At 48.2% G+C, this 21,345-nt stretch overlaps 6 protein-coding genes and 1 non-coding gene across 7 annotated transcripts; 3 read left to right on the top strand and 4 right to left on the bottom strand.

Annotated features, from left to right (window-relative positions):
- Positions 1-945: 945 nt before the first annotated feature.
- Positions 946-2,151, top strand: J7337_008340 (uncharacterized protein; the record flags this gene model as incomplete). The annotated part of the gene is made up of 2 exons (XM_044825959.1): positions 946-1,378; positions 1,433-2,151. 2 exons carry the CDS (start codon positions 946-948, stop codon positions 2,149-2,151), a joined length of 1,152 nt encoding a protein of 383 aa, XP_044678876.1.
- A 1,035-nt stretch (positions 2,152-3,186) lies between these two features.
- On the top strand, positions 3,187-4,694 carry J7337_008339 (uncharacterized protein; the record flags this gene model as incomplete). Its single annotated transcript, XM_044825958.1, has 2 exons — positions 3,187-3,504; positions 3,570-4,694. The coding sequence occupies 2 exons, from the start codon at positions 3,187-3,189 to the stop codon at positions 4,692-4,694; spliced, it is 1,443 nt and encodes a 480-aa protein (XP_044678875.1).
- Positions 4,695-5,307: 613 nt separating this feature from the next.
- J7337_008338 (uncharacterized protein) lies at positions 5,308-6,057 on the top strand (the record flags this gene model as incomplete). Its single annotated transcript, XM_044825957.1, has 2 exons — positions 5,308-5,595; positions 5,653-6,057. The coding sequence occupies 2 exons, from the start codon at positions 5,308-5,310 to the stop codon at positions 6,055-6,057; spliced, it is 693 nt and encodes a 230-aa protein (XP_044678874.1).
- A 617-nt stretch (positions 6,058-6,674) lies between these two features.
- Positions 6,675-6,765, bottom strand: J7337_008337. The gene has a single exon. It is a non-coding gene; the product is annotated as a tRNA-Pro (tRNA).
- Positions 6,766-7,378: 613 nt separating this feature from the next.
- Positions 7,379-7,679, bottom strand: J7337_008336 (uncharacterized protein; the record flags this gene model as incomplete). Its single annotated transcript, XM_044825956.1, has 2 exons — positions 7,379-7,522; positions 7,593-7,679. 2 exons carry the CDS (start codon positions 7,677-7,679, stop codon positions 7,379-7,381), a joined length of 231 nt encoding a protein of 76 aa, XP_044678873.1.
- Positions 7,680-8,602: 923 nt separating this feature from the next.
- On the bottom strand, positions 8,603-9,931 carry J7337_008335 (uncharacterized protein; the record flags this gene model as incomplete). Its single annotated transcript, XM_044825955.1, has 6 exons — positions 8,603-9,211; positions 9,262-9,342; positions 9,392-9,467; positions 9,516-9,632; positions 9,681-9,864; positions 9,913-9,931. 6 exons carry the CDS (start codon positions 9,929-9,931, stop codon positions 8,603-8,605), a joined length of 1,086 nt encoding a protein of 361 aa, XP_044678872.1.
- Positions 9,932-10,673: 742 nt separating this feature from the next.
- On the bottom strand, positions 10,674-20,919 carry J7337_008334 (uncharacterized protein; the record flags this gene model as incomplete). Its single annotated transcript, XM_044825954.1, has 18 exons — positions 10,674-12,909; positions 12,962-13,442; positions 13,491-13,965; positions 14,016-15,257; positions 15,310-15,549; positions 15,598-16,873; positions 16,919-17,161; positions 17,253-17,266; positions 17,463-17,890; positions 17,943-18,621; positions 18,948-18,970; positions 19,025-19,334; positions 19,386-19,446; positions 19,551-19,936; positions 19,991-20,272; positions 20,325-20,586; positions 20,653-20,792; positions 20,842-20,919. The coding sequence occupies 18 exons, from the start codon at positions 20,917-20,919 to the stop codon at positions 10,674-10,676; spliced, it is 8,856 nt and encodes a 2,951-aa protein (XP_044678871.1).
- Positions 20,920-21,345: the final 426 nt, after the last annotated feature.

The raw sequence follows: 21,345 nt of genomic DNA, 5'->3' as shown, positions 1-21,345 counted from the left end.
CGACTCTCGCGATCATGCCTACAATGCAGGCCGACAACCACGTTTCAGCCAAACATGTTGGTGTGATGGTACATCAATAAGTTGGAGGTCAGTGCGAAAGGTGGGTGAGCTGAACAAGACGAAGAGGCGAAGACGTTGTGCAACCCATTCAGCCGCCTACGATCTTCCCTGATTTCCCAGCGGTTGTGGTGCTTACCGTCCGTGTTCCTGGGAAAGGTCACAGAACTCGCAGGCTATGGCCATCCCACATGAGGATTAAGTTTATGGGCGCAAAGTTCATTGCCGGTGGCTTTCTTGGATCGCCCAGCTATGCTTCCCCTTACAGGACGCGCTGGGCTGTTCTTACTGGCAGGCGAACTTGGACGTTAAAAAGGCTTGTCTACAAATCTAACCTAACGTATTTGGGTATCGTGGTGCCCCGATTTCCTGGTCTCCCCCTGGACGATTTGTCACTTTTGCGTTTGCTTCTTAGTCCGCCACAGGCTATCCATGACGACCAAGACGCTTCTTCTACGCTAGGATGTCATTCTCGCTCATGAAGTTATTTAAATCACACACTGTCCCCTCGCCTCTTACCGAGCTGTGTGATCTATAGGCCATTTGCAGTCATCAAGTCCTTTTTTCCCCTTCTCATCAATCATTGAATCTCATTGAATCTCATACTAGTTTTCGCATTATCTTCTTCAGCATGAGTCCTCTTTCGCTCTCTTACACACGCCCAAAGTATGTAAGCCGTCAATCACTCCGCAACAGTACGAGCAGCGACTCGCTGTCCGACGCGGAAAAATCCGATGCTACGGATAATTCCAATTCTTCTCGTTCCTCCCTTGGAATACCAGACTCGCTATCCTTTGACAGGATCATTGGTGGTGGCACATGTCCTGTTAGTAAAAGCACTTTCCTCGGATTTACCACTCATCAGCGTACTAACTGGGCATTCAGCCCATGACTCTCCGTGATTTCATGACCTACCTTATCTATGTGGAGCATGCTGCCGAAAATCTCCAGTTCTATCTCTGGTTCCAGGACTATGAGAAGCGCTTTAATGCGAATCCAACAACAGATGTCAAGCTCGCTCCCGAGTGGACTAGGGCTATGCAGGACGAAGCTGTCATCAAGATTAGAAAGGAACAGTCAGACAAGATGCGAAAAGAGCCCGAGGCAGCGGCAATCTTTAAAGGTAGCGACTTTGAGAAGAAGGCTGGCAGCCAGGATCGTAACATGAGTGCTGTTGACCCTTTCGCAACACCTCCTCAGAGCAGCAAAGGGGACGATTCCTCGATTTACACAGCGTCTTGCACAATGAACTCACTCAATGCAATGAGTCATCAGAGCCAAGCATCTGACGCTTTCAATATGGTGGGAGCGCAACAGCCTTGTAAGTCAATTCTACAGCTCCTGGAACGACATCTGAATCGCTAACCCTTATCAGTCACGATCCAGCCATTTCGAGAAGAGATCAACAGGGTGATCTCAACATATATAATGGAAGGTGCACCTCGTCAACTGAACCTATCCTCTTCTGAACAGAAGGCGGTCATTGTAGCGCTCTCCAAGACAACTCATCCTAGCGCTTTTCGAAGCGTCTTCAAGACTGTTGATTCAAGCCTTCGGCACCAAGCTCATCCCAACTTCATCCGATGGTCTATCTGCAATGGAAACCCTGCCCGCGTGTTCTTTGCTCGATCGTTGGGCGTTGGGCTCATTGCCGCAGGCATCATCGCTGGACTCGTTCTCACGCTGAGTAACGCTGGCCGAGGATACCGGGCACTGGCAGCCATAGGTCTTGTTCTTGGTATAAGCACACTTGTTGCGGCCTACAAGGGCATGTGTGTTGTTCTGCATGGAATGCATCACCGACATGTCAGGCCGTGGGAACTGTTTGTGGACAGCGAGAACATGGAATATGCGCAGAAGCAGAGCTTCGACTCGTTCGGATCTAAAAACAGCTACGAGGATGAACCCTGGGTCGTCAAGTACGAAAAGCGCAATGTGGTCCGCAAAGTGTTCGACCGCGAGGTCTGGATTCAGGAGCCCGCATTGCGACAGATTCAAGACACCATATTCGTCCAAGCAATACTCGCTTCAGTTCTCCTGGGCGGCATCATCGCCGCTATCTTTGTTGCTGTTCCAGGAGGCCATTTCTTTTGATCGCCCAGAAAGCTTTGTTCTTTTCTTGCCATGGCAAAACGACTATAGTACCTCATGGCACTGTTTTAATAGCTTCCTTTAGATTTTTTTGTAATGGTCTTTGCCATGATCTGAGCTACGGATACCCTACTTTCGTTTGCGGATGTTGGCGTTTGAGGGGAGTGTCTAGGAGACTCTCGAGTATATCTTGCTGCTGGCATTGTTGTCTAAAACAGTATTGATATTGCTTATAATTGACCCCTATTGTTGATAACGGATGAAAAACTGCCGCTCTTGACGACTGTGCGCTTGAATGCCGCTCCATCCCCCGTTTACTAAAGCCGACGGCAATTTAGGTATCTAGCCAAGCTCGGCATTAAGTCATGACCCCTCTGTAGCCGGGCCATCGGGACTGTCAAACTCATGCTTTATAATGCGGGAGTAAGAAGGCTTGCATTACGTCTCACCGTCAGCAAAAAAGGAAAATCTCCGAATAAGAATGCGCATAAGAGGCCAATGCGATGACCTTCAATTGCAGATCTTTTCAACAGAGTCCAATTGGCGAGAGATCGGGGAAGAGGAGCCAATTTCGCATACATCTTTGTTGAGCGAATAAGTACATTTTGACACCCTGTATCCGTATTTTCTGGGGAGCTTTCCCCAGGCAATCCGGAGCCTCGGCCCACCGGCTTTTGGAGAACTAAAATGATGAACGACCGCTATCGATAAAGGGTCAACCCCATTGTAATATCCAAGTCTCCCCATCCGATTATTAGAGCCCCTCCATAGCGGTTTATTATATGTTAAGGTAGCCCTGACCTCCTTACCCATCTATCTCCCTTGTTCTCCCCATTTCATAATTCGAATTCACGTTCAAATCTGTTGCCGCCCCCCTATACATCCTCATAGAGCAGGCTATGCAATAACTCTCCGTGGGCATTGACAATCTGCTCTCCAGTGCTTCAACTCGAACTATCTCCACTATCTATCTACTAAATTACCCCCTCCATCCTCTCGAAAGTCAATCGAGCGTGGCACGAGAGACATAATCACACAATGACTCCCGTCTCGGAACACGAAGATGCGATTGCACAAGAACTACAAGCTCCGGCGCATCCTTTGGACCACAAGCGCCGCCGTACCATGACGTCGACCGATGAAATAGACAGCACCATCATCCGCCCTGGCAGTGTCAGAATTAATGTCAAAGGCGCTTTCATCGTCGACCCCGATACGGCGACGCCAGCCTCTACCTCTGGCGCAAGCGCGGGCGGTGCTGCAGCTCATAACGGCCGAATGAGCCCGACGCACCCCGAAACGAGCGACATCCGGTTGCCATACCACACTGCGATTGTGAGCCATATTGCGATTGACGTACGTATATCCGTTCTGAATCACAAGAAGGGGAGCGATGGCTGACGTGGCGAGTGTCATTGTAGATTGGCGGATCGCTTATAAAACTCGTTTACTTCTCGCGCGAAGTTGATTCTACGGATCCCGGCGGCCGACTGAACTTTCAAAGCTTCGAAACAGATCGCATTGATGACTGTGTGGAGTTTATGCGACATCTGCGTGATAACCAACTTGTCAATGGCTCACAACCGGGAGAGTTGTGTGTGATGGCGACTGGTGGTGGCGCGTACAAGTATTATGACAAAATTCGAGCCGCACTTGAAGTGGACGTATCGCAAGAGGATGAGATGGAATGTCTCATCATTGGTGAGCAGCTCTATTCGCTATCAAGAACGTTTGAGCTGATAGTTTTTCTAGGACTCGACTTTTTTATAACCGAAATCCCCCGCGAGGTCTTTACCTACTCCGAAACAGATCCCATGCACTTCGTCGTGCCACAAGATAATATATATCCTTATCTGCTCGTAAATATCGGCTCAGGCGTCTCATTCCTCAAGGTCACTGGGCCAAGATCATATCAGCGAGTCGGAGGTACATCACTCGGTGGTGGTACTCTCTGGGGTCTCTTGTCTCTGCTCACTGGCGCGCGAACTTTTGACGAGATGCTTGAGCAAGCCGCTCACGGCGACAATGCCAACGTCGATATGCTAGTTGGCGACATCTATGGAACAGACTATGGCAAGATAGGACTCAAGAGCACAACAATCGCTTCGTCCTTTGGTAAAGTTTTTCGTATGAAGAGAGAGGCTGAATCAGCAGCCGAAGATGGCAGATCTGCTACGCCGGAAGACGCATCCTTCAACAGCGCAGATGTTTCAAGGTCTCTCCTGTACGCCATCTCAAACAATATTGGACAGATCGCCTACCTGCAGTCCCAAATTCACAACCTATCCAATATTTATTTCGGTGGCTCTTTCATCAGAGGCCATCGTCAGACCATTAACACACTAAGCTATGCCATCAAGTTCTGGAGTAAGGGGGAGAAGCAAGCATACTTCCTCCGTCATGAGGGTTACCTGGGAGCAGTTGGCGCATTCCTCAAAAGGAAGCCCAAGAACTGGGGCCGCAAAGGAAGTCTTGAGGGCATGGATGACCTAGCTGAGTTACGGACGAATCTCCGCGAAGGGGCATCTATCTCCAGTACATCATAAATTTCAACGAGCGCATTGGGACGTCAAACCATGTCAGGGATTTCCCATTCAGCAAACACTGAAAGGCCTCAAACTATCGGAAGTTGATTTGAAGTTGCGTTAGGTCGACTTGTCAAGCAACAAACAAATGTGGTTGTATCTATCACCTTCCACAAGCAGCATTTTATGGCGCAGTATCTCAGGCGTTTGGTACATATTTGGGTTGGCAATCGTTTTTCTTTCACTTGAGGGCATGGGGCATTGTTATACAGAAAGTATCAGCGGCGGATGAGCATTTTGCTTGTTTGTTTAGAGATCAGGAAGCTCTATTGAACACATAAGGGTAGCTACATCAAGCGCAGCAAGTTTCTGGCAGCCTGCCGTAGTGCTCGTTGTGTAATTTTATGCTAACGGGCTTTTTGGCAAGGCTCTTTGATCCAAGAAGAATGCTTATGGTTGCACAGCATATGTGCTTGTTCTTAATATTGTGTTGAAAGTATAGAAAATATGTACTTGTAGCATGATGTCAGATTCCAATCATTTGTATAAATGCTTTTATTAACTTGACTTCCCTTTCTTGCTCTATCTCTTCCCGTACATGCTGTACTTTACTGAAGACATCACTCATCTCAACATGACACAGAGAGTTGCAGACATCGACGATTGGGTCAGAATGCCTTATCTTATTAGCACAACACAAAACCAGTTTTTCGAAAACTTCCCAGAACGAGCATTCAGAACTAGGCATGCTTTGAACAGACCTGATGTCTGCTGGGAGACCACAAGCTTGAGATCCTTGTCTGATTGGAGTTGTGATCCAGGCGCTCCATGCTGCACCTGTGACTGTGATTGCCAGCCTGCTCTGAGGGTCAACGCGCAGCTTGTTGGATATTTCTGCAAACCCCAGGATGATACCAATGTTGTAAGTTGACAGTCAAGTAGTCGATATCTTGAGATCCCTTACTGATCGTGTACATAGCTTGACGGCACACACTCACAGAGCCACGGCGTAGGACAAGCACTGCCAGGCCCTTTCTACGCTCATTACCAGCCCAACACCTATTACAGTTATATGGGAGAACCACGTGTCTTTTATGGCGAACAGGAGGCCTCGTCAGTTGAGGATATGATCTACTATAGAGCTAAGGAGCAGCGGCACAAGAATGATGCCGAGAGAAGAATTCAAGATTGGACACGACTCATGCCTGAACTAGTCGGCAACAGCAATGCCTCGTCCTCAACGCACCGCATGTCGAAGAGATGCGCCAGGAACAATAATAAAGAAGACAAAAATCAAAGCGCACACACAGACAAGAAGAAAGAGAAGAACAAGGGCGACGGGAGCAAAAGAAAGAGACGAACGTTCACACGACGATCCTATTGATGAGACTGATAGCGACGAGAGGTGGCCATGAATCAAGACGCGAGGGAATAACCATTAAGGGCTGTTGTTACTTGTGTCGTGAGGATAAGAGGTAAAGTGAGTTTGGGCTACATGGTAATCAATGCATAAGAAAACTTCTCTTTAGTAATTATCTGGTATATGCCTTTATTTCCGTAGTCTAACACATGGCATCATTTATTTACCTGCACTGGGATTGTGAAATAAGGCTGATTTAAGCTCAACGAATCATACAATGAGCAGCCACTCTAATCCGTAAAGGGAAGGGTCAACTTTAGCTGCATTTTATAAGTAATTTATCACGCAACAGATTCAAGACAAGGTGAGTTAATATCTTAAATATATAACTTATTCCTGGAGTATTAGCGGCTATTAATAAGGGATATATAAAGTTATAATATAATTAAAGCTTGATAGACATAAAAGCATAAGCAGAGGCTTAAATATAAAGCCTAAACTATAATACCCAGTTTTTAAAAACTGTAATATTAAAAAGAAGGCAGTTATCGTATCAGTCAGTAGTAAGTAACAATAAGGAACATACATACATGATAATACACAAAAGCAAAACGCAACATGAATGAAACACCAAAAGATAAGGGTCTGGCCGGGGATTGAACCCGGGACCTCTCGCAAGCTATGCTGTAGGGTTTTCCCTAAGCGAGAATCATACCACTAGACCACCAGACCGATGAAGTGAACCTGAAGATCCACTCGTGTTTTATTGTTACAGCGTGCTCTGTTGTTGTAGATTATATTGTGTGACTGTGGTTGAAAACGATTTCCCCGCTGGTTATCTCTTCAATCTCGATGTCTTGCAGATCAATGTTGGATTAGGCTTTTCTGGGAGTAAGGTTCCTCCATCTGAAACTCAATTGGCCGAGAGCACTGCAATGATACCGAATGGACCTGGATCGTGTAACAAAAACTTGGACGATCGACCCATTGGAATTGTTGATGTGTAATTCAAATTTGTTCACATCCGTGAAGACCTTGCAAGGCCCGCATCGACACCAATTGGTCACACTGATCTTTGGTCATGAGCTTCCATCCTAGACCAGACTCAGTTTGTATGCAGGGGCATCATTGCGGGGGGATGACTTACAGACTTGGCGAGTTCACGTATTCGCCGACATCAATCACAGCATCAATACCATGGAACTCACAAACATTTGTTGTAGTTCTTTTCATTGTATTCACTTCGTTGTGGTCGTTGTTGACTCACTTTCCCATGCAGTCATTAGGTATCTTTCATCCTCTGTTCTGTTCTCTCATTCCCTCTCAGATATCAAGACTTTTGCTTCTAGTTGCCCTGTCCAACATCCCCGCCCTGCTTGATGCCCTGGCTCTGGCCTCCGCTGGCGGGAGCGTCCTGGAGACCTTGGCCATGCTCGTCCTTGCCCTCGGGGAGGCCAGCGGTCTTGTCAGCGCGGTCGACACGGTCAGACTGGAGTGAGTAGGTCAGTCAGGCAAAGACACAACATAAACGAGATGATGATTTGAATGAATAGACTCACGTCGGGCTTGCCAACACCGTGGGCGATGTTGTGGTCGGCAGCCTCAAAAGGGCCGTTGTCAGAAGAACCGTCTCCGTTGCGAGGCATTGTGATGTCTGGTGGTGTTGAAGTGCTTGAGGTGTCTTTGAGGTTGGGCTGTGGTTGATGCTTGAGGATGAAGAAGGCGAATATCTGTTGAGTGCAGAGAAGTTTATTTATATTCCATCGTGTTGGGACCCCGCTGTAGGCAGTCAACAGTGATTCAGCATCGTGATGTGTGATGCATCGACGACGTCATTCCGAGTAACGTCATCTCGATGGATGCAATGGATGCTTTTCTGCCCCTCGCTCTCCGCAGCCGCAAACACGCCGTCTGTGGGGAACAAACGCCAGCCAGCCTACATACCTAGCCAGTCCATGTCTTATCCTGACGGCAGCTGAGCAAATGCTCCTTGATGGGACCTGCATGAGATTATCCACCCACTGGACAGCCCGAATATTCGTCTGTTAGTTTCCATTGTGGATTTGAGTCAAAGAAGCCTGGCACCTGGCACCTGGCACCTGGCACTTGGCACCTGGGCAGCATCATGCATGGCCCATTCTCAGTTGCTATTTCAGTTTGACGTGAATGCGAAGTTGGCGGAGCTGCAATCTACTAAATACACTAACAGTAGTTTATACATGTCTGCTGACCTCTGCCACCGGTTCTCTTGAGTTCAAGGTCCATGATTGGTTCAACAAAAACTTCTTGTCAGAGCCGCCCACGTCACGGACCCTCAATGATAGAACGTCTCAATTATCGCTTGCCCTGATTATCGTGTATGCATAGCTAAACCATCCACTTCCACGAAATGATCCATGCCCACTAGTCATAGTAATCGCAAAGACTTTTCAACAAAGTGTAACCATCCTTCAGTGACCCGATCCCAATATCTCAACAATGACGGCATATGAAAATATCACAAGCTTCTGTGCAATCTACACAGCTTAGGCACTCATGCTGTACCCGGTGTCGGAAACGAAAGCGTCAATCAAGCTTTGCTGGAGCGTCCGCGGCGAGCTTTGGTTCTCGGCGCGGCCTTCTCTTGCTCCTCTTCCTCAACCACAGCATCTTCCTCCTCAGGGGCAGCCGCCTTCTTGGTAGCAGCCTTTCGTCCCTTTCTGACAGGAACAGGTTTCTCCTCAGCATCGGATTCCTCCTTTGGCTTCTGAGCCGAAGTTCTGCGTCCTCTCTTGGAAGGAGCAGGAGCAGGAGCGGGAACTTCATCATCGCTTTCGTTCTTGACCTTCTTAGTGGCAGCCTTTCGTCCCTTTCTGACAGGAACAGGGTTCTCCTCAGCATCGGGTTCCTCCTTTGGCTTCTGAGCTGAAGTTCTGCGCCCTCTCTGGGTAGGAGCAGGAACAGGAGCTGGAGCAGGAGCAGATGCAGCAGTCTCATTCTCACTATCATCCTTGACCTTTGCGGCTTTGCGGCCACGGGCCGGCTTAGCAGCGGGCTTCTCCCCCTCATCCGCCTTGGCAGCCTTGGATGTTCGAGCCTTCTTGGGCTGCGGCTCGTCCTCATCCTCCTCATCATCAGCGGCCTTCTTGCGTCCACGCTTGCCTTTGGCCTTGGGCTTCTCTCCATCGTTGGTGGCGGCCTGAACGGGGTTAGAATCATTGACAGTTTGTATTCATGTTCAGGACTCACAGCTTCAGCGGCCTCTTTCTTCTTCTTCTGTGCTGCAGTCAAGTGAATACCCTTCTCACCAAGCTTGTTCTTCTCTGGGTCCTGAATGATGTCAATCACTGTAGCCCGTGATATCGATCTCTATACATACCCCTTTGAAATCCTCAGGGTCAATGAAGCCCTGGTTGATACAGCGGCGGACCTTCTCTTGCACTTCAGGGTGGTCGCTATCAATGTCAGAGCAACAAGGATAGAAACAGGATGCCAAAACTCACACAAGCTCATCGTAACCATCGATGAGGTCACAATCGAAAGAGCCATCACCTTGCTGGCACAGTTCACGGACATTCTCTAGCTGTTGGCCAGAGACACATCCCCTGATAGGTACCTCGCTATTAGCGATCTACTATCAGTATAGCTGATGAGCTGCAGATACTTACCAATGTTTCCATGTCCAGCCTCCGTGCTCCTGGATGACGACATAGGTACCAAACCGCAGGGTGCCTTTGGCAACTTTGTCACCGTTCTTCTTGCACTCAGTGTCCTTGCACGTGGCACGGTTGTTGGGGGATAACTCTAATGCAATGTGAGCGAACTGCGGCAACAGAGCAGACAACAAAGGCGCTGCAGCGTAACGCGATCATGAAGAACGGGGATATTTTGGGGCCTCACCGATACGATATTCACCCATCTTGGCGGCAGCAAAAGGTATGGCACAAAAAACTGAGCGTCGAATAGAGTGGTAATGCAAAGGATGCTTTGGCTTTGGATACCTCAGGTAAGGTAGGTAGGTAGGTAGGTAGCTTGTTGCGCTGCGCGTTCGCACGGAAGTGGGTAAAAGAAAATGGCTGTTGGAAAGACTGATACAGGAACAAGAAAATCTCTTTTTCGTAAAAGGGACGAGAGATTATATATGTTACGCGAGCTCCTTTCACTTATGGCGCTCTGTGAATAAAAACAAAGCAGAAAAAGTGCGATAAGGTGAGATGAGTAAATGAAGGTGGGAAGTGCTGCCAGCTCAGCGTTGGGGATGTACGGTAGTAGTATGGTAAGGAATGGTAGGGTACCTTATGGTAGGTTAGGTAGTAGGTAAGGTAGGGTGCGGTGTATTGCACGCGACCAACGCGTCCCCAGCATGCAGGCAGGAGTGGTGACATGGCTCCTTCCTCCCCAGATTGCCGCCTGAAACGATACCTACCTTACCTGTGGAAGGTTACAACCAATAAGGTAATTATCAACGTTGCTAAATAAAGAAAGAAAATGAAATAAAGGAATAAGGTAGCAAACAAATAGAATGGCCTGAGATTTTTCTTCCTTTTTCATCTGGTGAATAGCTGCCAATTGTTGTAAGCGCGAACTACCTAATTCTAAGCTTTTCTTGCCCTTTTCACCCGTAACTTGCCCTCCTGACGTATTTCTCTCTTTGTTCTGGATTACAGGAACGGACACCAGCCTATATACATTGCAGCCAAATTTCTTGGATCAACCGCTTGTTTGATCAATTCCTCCACCTGACCCTCAACGCCCAAAGGAATGCTTTCAGTTGGAAGCAAACCCCTGACTTTGCGCTTGATACTGTCTACAACGCTTTGAGGCTGTAGCTTGACGCCCACATCTCCTCGCCGATGTGCCCGTTTCTCCTTTTGTAGATCCAGCGTTGGATCGTAGATGAACGCCTCGAGAATTGTCATTAGAGTCTCCTCTTGCTGACGAAGAATGCCCAGAGTCAGCTCGCAAGACTTGCGAAATGGTCCTTCATAACCATATATACCCATCGCAGCCACCATGTTGTGGGTAAGGCGGAACGGCACTCTTTCAGGTTTGGCAAATGTCAGGCCCTTGTCAAAGAGACAATTGAAATCGACATGGAATACTCCACCATTACCCTCCTCCAAATTCACGTTCTCGCCATGTCTATCGCCAAGCCCTAGGATGGTGCCTACCATGGACATGACAGCACACGACCGTGTATATTTTAAGCGCGCAGCAAACCACGTTGACGGACTAGGGAACTGTTGCGTGAACCACAGCTGAAGTACCGGAGGAAATCTCCCCAGGACCTCATCAGTAAATATCCTGGTTTTGCCGTCTGATAAACATGCTTCATCCATGAATTGCTTAAGAACCGTGTAGTCGGGGTAAATCTTTCGGGAAGCATAAAGGTTGATGAGAATGTCTCGCATCGTTTTGATTCCTGGAACCCATTCGATGATTCCGCACTCTTCATTGAGTGGCGTTACAGCATATGTTCGAATGTAAAGCTGTCTCCGGCTGGATTCCGCATCTCGTTTCAACGACCGATTGATCAATCCATTGAATTCCATAAGACGCTGGTCAGTTCGCAAGTCATCTTTGGGCTTGATCAGAAGCATGTAGCTTTTGCCATCACTCCCTCGTGTCGTAAGCCGTCTTGGCTTAGCCAGCGAGCTCAGCACGAGCACATCGTCCAGAAAGGAGTCAATCGTAACAACATCTCTAGAAAACGCCTTGTGCTTTTTAACATACTCTGACACAGCCGGTAACGTTGCCGTCAAAGAGCTCTCGACAGGCACGACCAACGGACATGGTGTGCATTTATGATTGAATCGAAGATCTTTACCCAGGCTGGCATGAACAGTCTTGTTGCCCCGGAAGTCTCCGTTTTGGCATGCAAGAAGCAGCTGTTCGGCTAATTTCTCTCCCATCCTGAGCAGGTGTTTGAAATCGGTCGTAGAGCCCTCAACTTTCTTCGATATGTTCCTGAGTGTTTGAAGGATCTGGGTGCCTCGTGCCTTTCTTTCTGACACTTGTCTTGTAGTCATGATGCCAATAAGGCTCCAAAGCGCTTGCCGAGGATGAGCTTCCACGACCTTGGCAATGATGTGTGTCAGCCGGTCAAAAACGCTCGAGTTTGGGTGGGCAATGCGGGCAACAATCTGTGGCAAAGCTGTATAAAAGATATACGCCGGCAGCCTATGGATGTATTTGTCAAGGAAAGAGTGCAAAAGATTGAGTTGCTCAACGCGTCTTCGGTGAAGCTCGCGAGAAAGCGATGCTTTGCCTTCTGGTGCCTTGTCTACTTGGGCACCAAGGTCAAGCCAGAGAGTTAAAATTCGTGGGAGAGTCTGGTAAAGATATTTGGTGCCTGAGTTAAGTGAACGGACATAGTTCTCGATGACGAGTCTAGCGACTTCGCCGGTGATGTAGTTATCGCTCTGGTCATCGGCTTTGAGCGGCTTTTCAGCTTCGAGGATCTTCTTGTAATGACGGCCAAGATAATAATGCCCCTTTTCCCAAGTCGAGAAGGTCTTGGGCGGCTGCTGATATTTTTCACGCAATGCACCGGCATGTGTCTGCCCGGCGCTATCAAGCCATTTGGCAAGCAGCAGCTGCGCCCTAGCCGTCAAGAGCTTCTGTTGTGGACTCAACTTGCTTGAACTTGTGCTGTTTGCTGTCCCTGTTTGTGTCATGAACTTGTTGCTCTTGATTGCTCCCTGCAAAACCTGTATTGCCTTTCGGTGCTGATCTTCTCTCCAAAGAAGCTTGGCATTCTCAATAGTAGCCGCATCATCGCCTAGCTTCGAAGCGTGGAGAATAGCGTTGAAAGACTGGTGAAGCGAGTTTGACTTCCGGGCTAGGCGTGCACTCGAGAGCCATAGCCCAGAAATGTCTAGGTCCGTGAATGTAGGTCTGTGCTGGTGAGTATATGGGCCGTTGACAGCTCTTGTACAATGGATCTTACCTAGTCAACTCCATGGTGGCACGGCGAATACCAAGAAGATATTGCTTTTCGTTCATGTAAGCACCTATAATTTCGAGTCTCCGTTCTAGGAGGGCTGCTGTTGTTTGGCGTGCGACTTCGTCACCCGCTTTTGTTCCTATTATGATTTCCACGTCCGTAAGAACATGTGATTTAAGAAGGAGGTCATGACAGGCTTGTAGCGATGAGGTGGATGCGGCGTTCATCGATGATGAAATTTTGACTCTTATATCCTTCATTATCTTAATGAGCTCTTTAGGCTTGTCTTTGGCCCTCAGCTTTTCGAAAAGGGTGGCAATCGAGATGTTGAAGTCTTCAATAGGGTCACCGCGAAACCGTTGAGCGAATTTGGTAAGGCTCTCCCACCTTCCTGTAACCCATGCCGCCTCTACTGCGTAAGGCATGATCTTGTTGTCCGTTGATGCATCGGTGTGCATACCCTCGATGTGATTCAACAATCCTTCTGTCAAGAAATTAGCTTGTGTCGGGACAAAAGACTGAAGTAGCTTACCGTGCTGACCAGCCTGCTTCAGGCAATGAAGCAACTCGATCTGGATATCCGTGTTGTCAGGGTTCTCAGCGAGTTGCATCTCGTACCAGTTCTGAACAGCAGTCCACCTGCCTGCTTTGCGATGACTCAGAATCTGTTGGTTTATGTCAAGAACTTGCAAATGAGCTGAAATTCCATCAAGGCCATCAGGCTCATCGACATTGGCATAGATATCTTGAAGTTTTTGTAAGAGACGGGTACGCTCCCCTGGTTCTTTCTTCCTCTGTTCCATTTTATGGGCATGTTGCTCTAAATGAAAAAGAGCACGTGCGTATTCATTGCAATCGACAGCCCTTTGTGCTATGAGTTCGGCTGGGATCAGATCGAGAGCTTCCTGCACTTGAGCTAGCCTCTCCCTGTCAGTTTCAGTGAGGCGACCGGCTGCTCGCCTAGTTTGCATCCATCTCATTGCGTAGTCTACAACGCGAAATACAAGCTAACAAACAGTTAGTTCTTGTCACAAGGGTAAGGGATTCTGAAGCCTACATGACAGTATCGCCGCATATCCTCCTTCTCCTGATACGATGCCGTCTCAGCAGGCTGATATTGCAAGATAGCAAGAAGTTCTCCGAGAATATCGTCCCTTTCTTGCTGTGTAGTCCGAGACCCTAAAAGAGTATGCAGGACTATATAGGGAAGGATGAATTCGGCAATAGAGAGATCTTTAACGCGAATGACACGCGCCAGAGGCTCGAATATCAAATCAGCAAATGGCGTCTGCCCCTTACGTAGAAGGTCCAGAACGTAAACCCTGAGCCAACTCGGATAGGGCCTGCCAGGACGAAAGAGCGGATACTCGATCTCGGTGTGTGGCATTGGAGCAACGACATACCGGGAGGCTAGAAAGGGTGCCACCACTTCCCGAACAGTTTCCGGCATTGCAACCCATTTTCGATAGATATCGTTTCCACCTTTCATCCCTGAGTTTTCCATGGCACAAGCAGCTTTGATGTCGCACCTGGCCATGAGTTCCTGCATAGCAAAAGACAAGAATCCCTGGAACTTAACATCAGTCGTGGATAAGAATGCTGGCACCAGGGCCTCTTCCAGAAGAAACAGAACGAAGTCCGTTGTTTCTTCATTCGTCGCAAAATTGTTCAATATGACTATTGATCGTTGCTCTCTAACAGTTTCGATCTTACTGGGGTCCAGACAGCCTATTAAGCCCATTGCTTCTGTACATAGGCGCGCTATGTCTCCTGGGAAGCCGCTGTATTTACTTGCACAATCCAGGAGCGACCGCATAAGTGCGACAACGCCAATATCTGACTGTAGACTCATATCAGATGTATGAAGTGCCGCTTGGTTTTCCTGAAGGTATGGTATCAGTTCTGTCAATGCTTGAAGGGCAACACCGGAGTTTTCGTGGCAAATTCTCTCAGCGAAAGCTTCCAAAACCTCTTCAACCGCGAGTGTTGCTGGTCTATGCTGATCCATCTTTGTCTCGATGTCCCTCAACTCTGGAATGTGCCTCAGCGAAGGGAGCTTGACGATGTACTTCGCAACAAGATGGTCAAATTCATCGACGAGAGACTTGAGCATTTGCTGCGCTAGAAGAGCTGTTGACTCGTTCATGAAGGGCCAGTAACGGGTGACGACGAAAAATGTTGTTTCTAATAATGCCTCGACATCTGTCTCCTCAAGGTGTGTGAGCATCGATGCCCAACATGAGAAACTTGCTTCTCTAAGTGCATCTTGTGCCAGTGTCGAGAGCAAACAAGCAGACATCTAAGAATACAGTCAGTATATTGAATCAATGCCGGACACCTATGGCGCGTACTTGCGGTCTGGCGGTGCTTGCATAGCCCCTCGACACCCTGATCATTTCCTCCATAGCCCGAATGTAGCGCCGACGCTCTGGGTCAGGAAGGCTCTGGTCATTGATAACATCGAAGAGACATGCCATAAGGCCAAGAAGTTGTGAATGAATAAACCGGGCAGTGTGATCCGACTTCTTAGCTCGGGTTTCTTTGTTTGCTGGGATCATCATTTTCGCCATGGTGTCTAAAGCTTTGCGAACCTGAAAATGCATAAGCTTACGCCAAAGGTGCGTCGATGTTCGACTTACTGGTGCCTTTTTTGTTTCATCTGCGTCGCCGGCAGCTTTAAGTAACTCTATGACAGTGAGCACTGGTTCCACCTGAAGCAGGTTGACGAGGGGCTCGGTTTGAAAATGCGTCGACAATTCTTCGAGGCGAGATTTCGCGAAACTAGCGATATCGTCTGTATCTTGAACCAAGAGCAAGGCCAGAGTTGCCGCTAGGTTCGCAGGGTCGATTAATGGTAGCCAAACCTCGGACTCCTGCCGTGCCTCCGCAATCTTTTGGATAACGTCTTTTTGCTTGTCAAGCACAAGCCACGGCAGTGCGTGAGTTTGAATGAGGAGGAGTAACTCGTTGACAGACACTTGTAGCAATTCAGCAATTGTCCGGCTCATTTGAGGGCGTTGGACCATGTCTTTGGTGGTCATGTATGCTAGGCTTGGCCAGAAAGGCTCGAAAAGCCTGCGTGGGGTTACTCGACGAGCATCAGCTAGGTTCAATAGCTCATTGAAGGCGCAAGCTGACACGATATTGTTGTTGCTTCCCAAGTAATCCAAAAGCTTGATGAGAACCAAGTTGAGTTCGTGTTCCCAGACCACTGTTCCTAATTGACCCCATGCCATGATAAACGTTTCAGTCAAATTAGGCTGGTTCTTATCTGAGATTGATTTCAGGAAAGCAATCGAGTTTTTTCTATTGCGCGAGATCAAATCTTGCGTTTTCATAAGAGATGATCCATTTGATACATTTGTCCGGAAATTGCCGTCTGTGAAGGTCGCCTGAGCCTGATTCACTCGTGGGTTCCCAATACCATTGGCTTCTGCTGGTCGAGCCGGAAGAACCATGCTGGAAAGAATGGGCTCTGGCCTGGCCAAAGAGAAGGTAGCCAAGACACGCCCGGCAGCTACCCTCAGCTCCCGCACAGAGCTGTTTAAGGACTGAAGACACCACTGGCCTATCCCAGATGTTTCCAGGTTAAGCAATTCAGTATCTTCACAGTGGAGAATCACTCTCCTTATAGCCAACATGGCAGCAACCCTCGGACGCCGAGACTCAGCAAGAGCGGGGAGTCGGATCAGTTTGGTGAAGAGTGCCTCCGTTCGGGATTTATGCACGATTGCTCCATGAAGGTTTGATCGGACTGGGGGTGCATTGTGTTCACAAATGTAGCAGGCTGTTTCTGCCACTGCTGCTTTTGCATCATTCATTGTCTCGTTGCCACCGTCCGCCGCGCAAGATATCCGCGATAGCAAATCAAGCATGAGACATTGACGGGATATGTCGGCTTTTGGAAAGGCTCCCCTACTTCAGTAAGCATTTGAAGATCAAATCAGTGAAACGACTAACAATATCTGATTCTCAAGATCAAGAAACTCATCACCCACATCCACAACCCCTATAACATCACCCAAACGTCTCATGAGGACCGCCATAGGGCTAGAGTCTGTCTGTGCTATTTTTCGGCGTTTGGGACGGTCTTGTGAACCTGTGTGGGGAGGCTCGTAGTTCAGCCCCATGGTCTCGATGATCTCTTGCACTGCAGCATCCTCAAAACACAGAGGGTGTAAGTTTGAGGAGAGCAGCTTTGGCCTGGGATTGAAGTTAATCTGCCTCAAAGTCTGTATCACTCTCTTGTTGAGAGTTAGTTGCTGACGGATGAATTATGGAGGATGTAACTCACCCAAAGATCTGTCCCTTCAGGCAGGGAAGTATAAAACATTGAAGACTCATCTACAATGCCGGAAACCGCTAACCGACAAATCGACGTATTTTCAGTAGAAGCTGCTGTTATTATAGCTAGAGCCATGCAGTATACATGCCGCGTTTCTTCATCAATATCTAGCATTGACATGGGATTGAGGCTTGTCGCGATCTCACTGCAAAGCAATACCATGAGAGTGATGGCCTTCTTATGAACAGAAGCGCTGATGCCTTTTCTTCTCAGTAGTGCTCGCTCAATTTCCTGAGCCAGTTGGAGAACATAAAGTGAAGAGGCAGGAAAGTTGCTACCGTACCGGGTCTGGATAACCCGCATGTCCCCTAGGACATCAATCAACCATACCACACTCTCCGAGAAGGAGGTAACGTTATCAAAGGCATCATCTGAAGCTGTTAGAGGATATGCCACCACTTTGCAAAAGCTGATCAGTTGGTGCAGCGCTTGTGACATTTGGTCAACAGAATATGTAAGTTGGCTTGTGAAGGGCGACTCCTTCTCAACGAATTGGCTGAGAGCAATTTGAGGAGGAAGAGAAAGTGTCTTGAAACTCTCTTCCACTGATGGAATTAGGAGAGGGTCTTGAAGCTGTTGAAGGATATCTGTCAATTGATTGTGAGTTGCTGTATTGTCCAAGCCGAGCTAACTACTCACGAGATGTGATGGTACGCAGATAGAATAAGAACGATGGCGCCATATCCCACAGGATCCAGTTTTGTGCTATTATTAGCATTGTATACTGGAGGAAGCCTTCTATTGCTTCTGTGAGTTCAAGACACTGGGAATGGCCAAGAAGTCTGAGCAGCTGAGGAAGCAGCCAAACCCATAATGGCTCCCGCCCACGGAACATATACTCTTGCTCACCCACTCTATGTTTTAAAACTGCAGGAGTTTCTTTGATGGAGAACCTGAGAAAACTGATGGCCTTGAGGCCTTCTGTCCGTACTTGTGTTCGGTCAAGAAATGGGTCATCTAATCGAATTCCTTCAAGAACAGCTCTTGAGTAAACGTAAATAAGCATATGATTGTGCTCAACTCGGTCCTCTGGTGTCTTGAGAAGAGTCGGATCATCTTTGACACGTTGAATAATAGCAAAGAAGCCTTTGAGTTCACTGTTCTCATCTGATTTGGAAGATTTCGTGGATGCTGAAATATTCTCCACAAGCTGCGCAGCTAAGGTTGATGGAGGAGGGCCAGCAACGACTTTACCGGCCGGTTGTCCATGATCTGGTACAGCCGCCCTTAAGTGCAGATTGGCCGCCATGATGCATGCAGCATCGTTGGGTGCGGCTGTATCTTGTTGCTTCAAAGATGAATGATCAAGATTGGCATCCTGAAGTAGTAGTCAAGTAGTGGGTTAGGTCCCTGGTAGGCACTAGCCAGGCACCTTTGACGTGGACGACGCGACGGGACTGGTCACGGTGGGGCAAACACGAAATCACGTGACCAATTAGAACCATTTAGGGGTTAGCTCTCTGGTGTTACAGGAGGTATCAGATCCATACCTTCATCAAACGACATTTCATTATCATGGTTGGCATAGAACGGCAGAGGCTATATAGTGGTATCTATATATGATCTCGCACACTCATCTCCCCTTTTTACACTTGTCTGAATTCGTAACTTGTCTTTCTTGCTTGCTCAACGTTCATAACGAACACTGATCATGTCATGTGTTATTCCTAGACGAGTGCGGCTTAGCATTTGGTACATCAGAAACACTACGAATTTCTTACCTCCAAGTTTGACTGTGTACGTGATCTCCGCTGACCCGTACACGGCTTCAATGGCCCCTTTCAGACAATAGTACCGATGCCAACCCATGCGCCTGATCTTCGCAGTTCTCTTGACTGCTTCTGGGATCTTTCTTAGGTCAAGTGAGAGCGTTCCGATGTGCTGCGTTGTTTCGTCGAGATGGACGGGAGCTTTCCCATCATTATTGTTGCTGTAAATATCGATCTCCGTTTGTGGCACATGGCCAAGCATTACCGGGAGATCGCATTGGTATTCTATCCGTGACGGTTTGCCTTCTGGGTACGACTCACCCTTCCAAAGTTAGTGGCAATGAATACGAAGTTTGGAGAGGAGTCAGGATACCTTCTGAATAAACCAACACATTTCTGAGACGACTGTTTCTTGCTCCTTTTCCGACCAGAACCTATAGCCGTCAGCAACCAAATTTACCCAGAAAGAATGCATACGAACGCTTCTCTAGGGTTGTGTTTCATCATATCGTATTTCGTCATCAAGCATGTACCGTACGATCGTCTTGCAATTCGAGATGCAACCTCCACCCGGGTGCCTGCGGGTTGATATCGACTGAGCCCATGCATCGCGGCACCTTTTACCACCGCCGTCCAGCCGCTTTCTGGTTGAAGAACATCTGTTCGGCTGGATATTGCATCACGTACGCGTGACTTCAAATATCGACTTTGCCCGAATCCTCCAACCATAATCACCGCGGCGACACCATCTCCCGCCATCTTGATCTGTTCCTTGATAAGACACACAACATCCTTCATGATGGGCTCAAAGATTTTGGTTTTCATATCGTCTTGTGTCATAGTATATCGGTTCCGTCGTAGGCCAAGACTGGGATCAACTTTGAGAGTCAAAGGTTCGCCCTTGGGAGAAAAGGTCTTCTTGAACTGTATCCCTCTAAGCGAACTGACTTGGAAAAAAAAAAAACTTGGGAATCTTACCGACTCGAACTCACTCAAAGCTATTACGAGTCTCTCATCAGTCCAGTACTTGTCTCCATGAGTTTGTTTCAGATGCCGGCGGAAGCGCATATTCAGCATGGACGAGCCGCACTTCCCGCCTGTACCCTCTGTGACTTCTTTTACTTCAACTCTGCCTATTTTGGTTACTTGATAAGAGATCAAGTCAACGGTGCCGCCTCCCGCATCGCAAACAACAAATTTTCGACCTACTTGTAATGTAGAGGGGCTAAGGGTCTTGAGGGTGTACAAAGCGGCTGCTTCCTTGTCATTTGTTAGCAACACACTTCCCTCTACGACTCAAAATCCAACCCACCGGTTCTGATATGAGCTGGATCCTCTGATTACCACAAAATCCTGCCATGGCTGCGGCCTGCTCCGTCGACTGCTTTGCTTTTGGCGACCAAATAGCGGGGACCGTGACGACAAAGTCCATGGGTGTCGATTTTACCACACTCGGCGATAGTCTCTTTTCAAGTAGACTGACGAAATGCTCATGAAGGCATGATAGATAGACCTTGGTCAGGTCTTTTGCCGATTCCCCCTCTTTGGTGATCTGGGCTGGATCATCCAGCTTTCTAAAAGGGTCTTGTCAAACACGGCAAATGGACTGAAGGCACAGCAAGACTAACAGCTTGAAATACCTGATCCTCTTCGCAGACTCAGGAATCTGAAATCCCCACTGCCACCCATTCGCCACTCTTCGGAGCTCAGTTGGTACTTTGGGACTGCTCTTCGAAGAGCCGGCCGAGGGCCATTCTGTCAAGACATGTTGAACATCAGGCTGCAAGGATTAGCAAACTCACCCCGAGAGAGGTCAGGAAAACACCTACCCGAGTTGTGTCAGCCCAAGCGACACCTGAGTATGTCGTTCCAAAATCTATGGATACAACGATTCTGCGATTGCTCATGACCGAACTACTTCCTAAAGGCTTCCTATGGTTATTTCATTGTCAACTATTTGTGGTGGAACAATCAGGCATAATCTAGTGATGTACGGGATATGGAACTTCTCTACCCAAAAGCTCATTCGTGAGCCTGGGACTCGCCCCAGAATTTACTCATGACGACCCCCAATTGGTTACAATAGAAACCAGCAGGGCGACGGAGCATTCTTCGCCAGGGCCCGAGGATCTGTCTGTAATTCTGGACGTGGCCAGCCATTCAATCTGACTCTTCAGGCCTCATTTGTTGTGTGGGCCTGGGGTTCTTTGGGCCTCGCTCATCCTCACCGACCAGTTATGGAGCAATGACCACCACTTTTACCACCAACTTCGGCCTCACCAGGGCTTTCGATCGAGTGGGTGAGGGGTTTGGGCACTGCAGACTTGGCCTTG

This window comes from Fusarium musae, chromosome 6, assembly GCF_019915245.1.
Source record: "Fusarium musae strain F31 chromosome 6, whole genome shotgun sequence".
NCBI classification, from domain to species: Eukaryota; Fungi; Ascomycota; class Sordariomycetes; order Hypocreales; family Nectriaceae; genus Fusarium; species Fusarium musae.
This window is presented reverse-complemented; position numbering and strand designations above follow the sequence as displayed.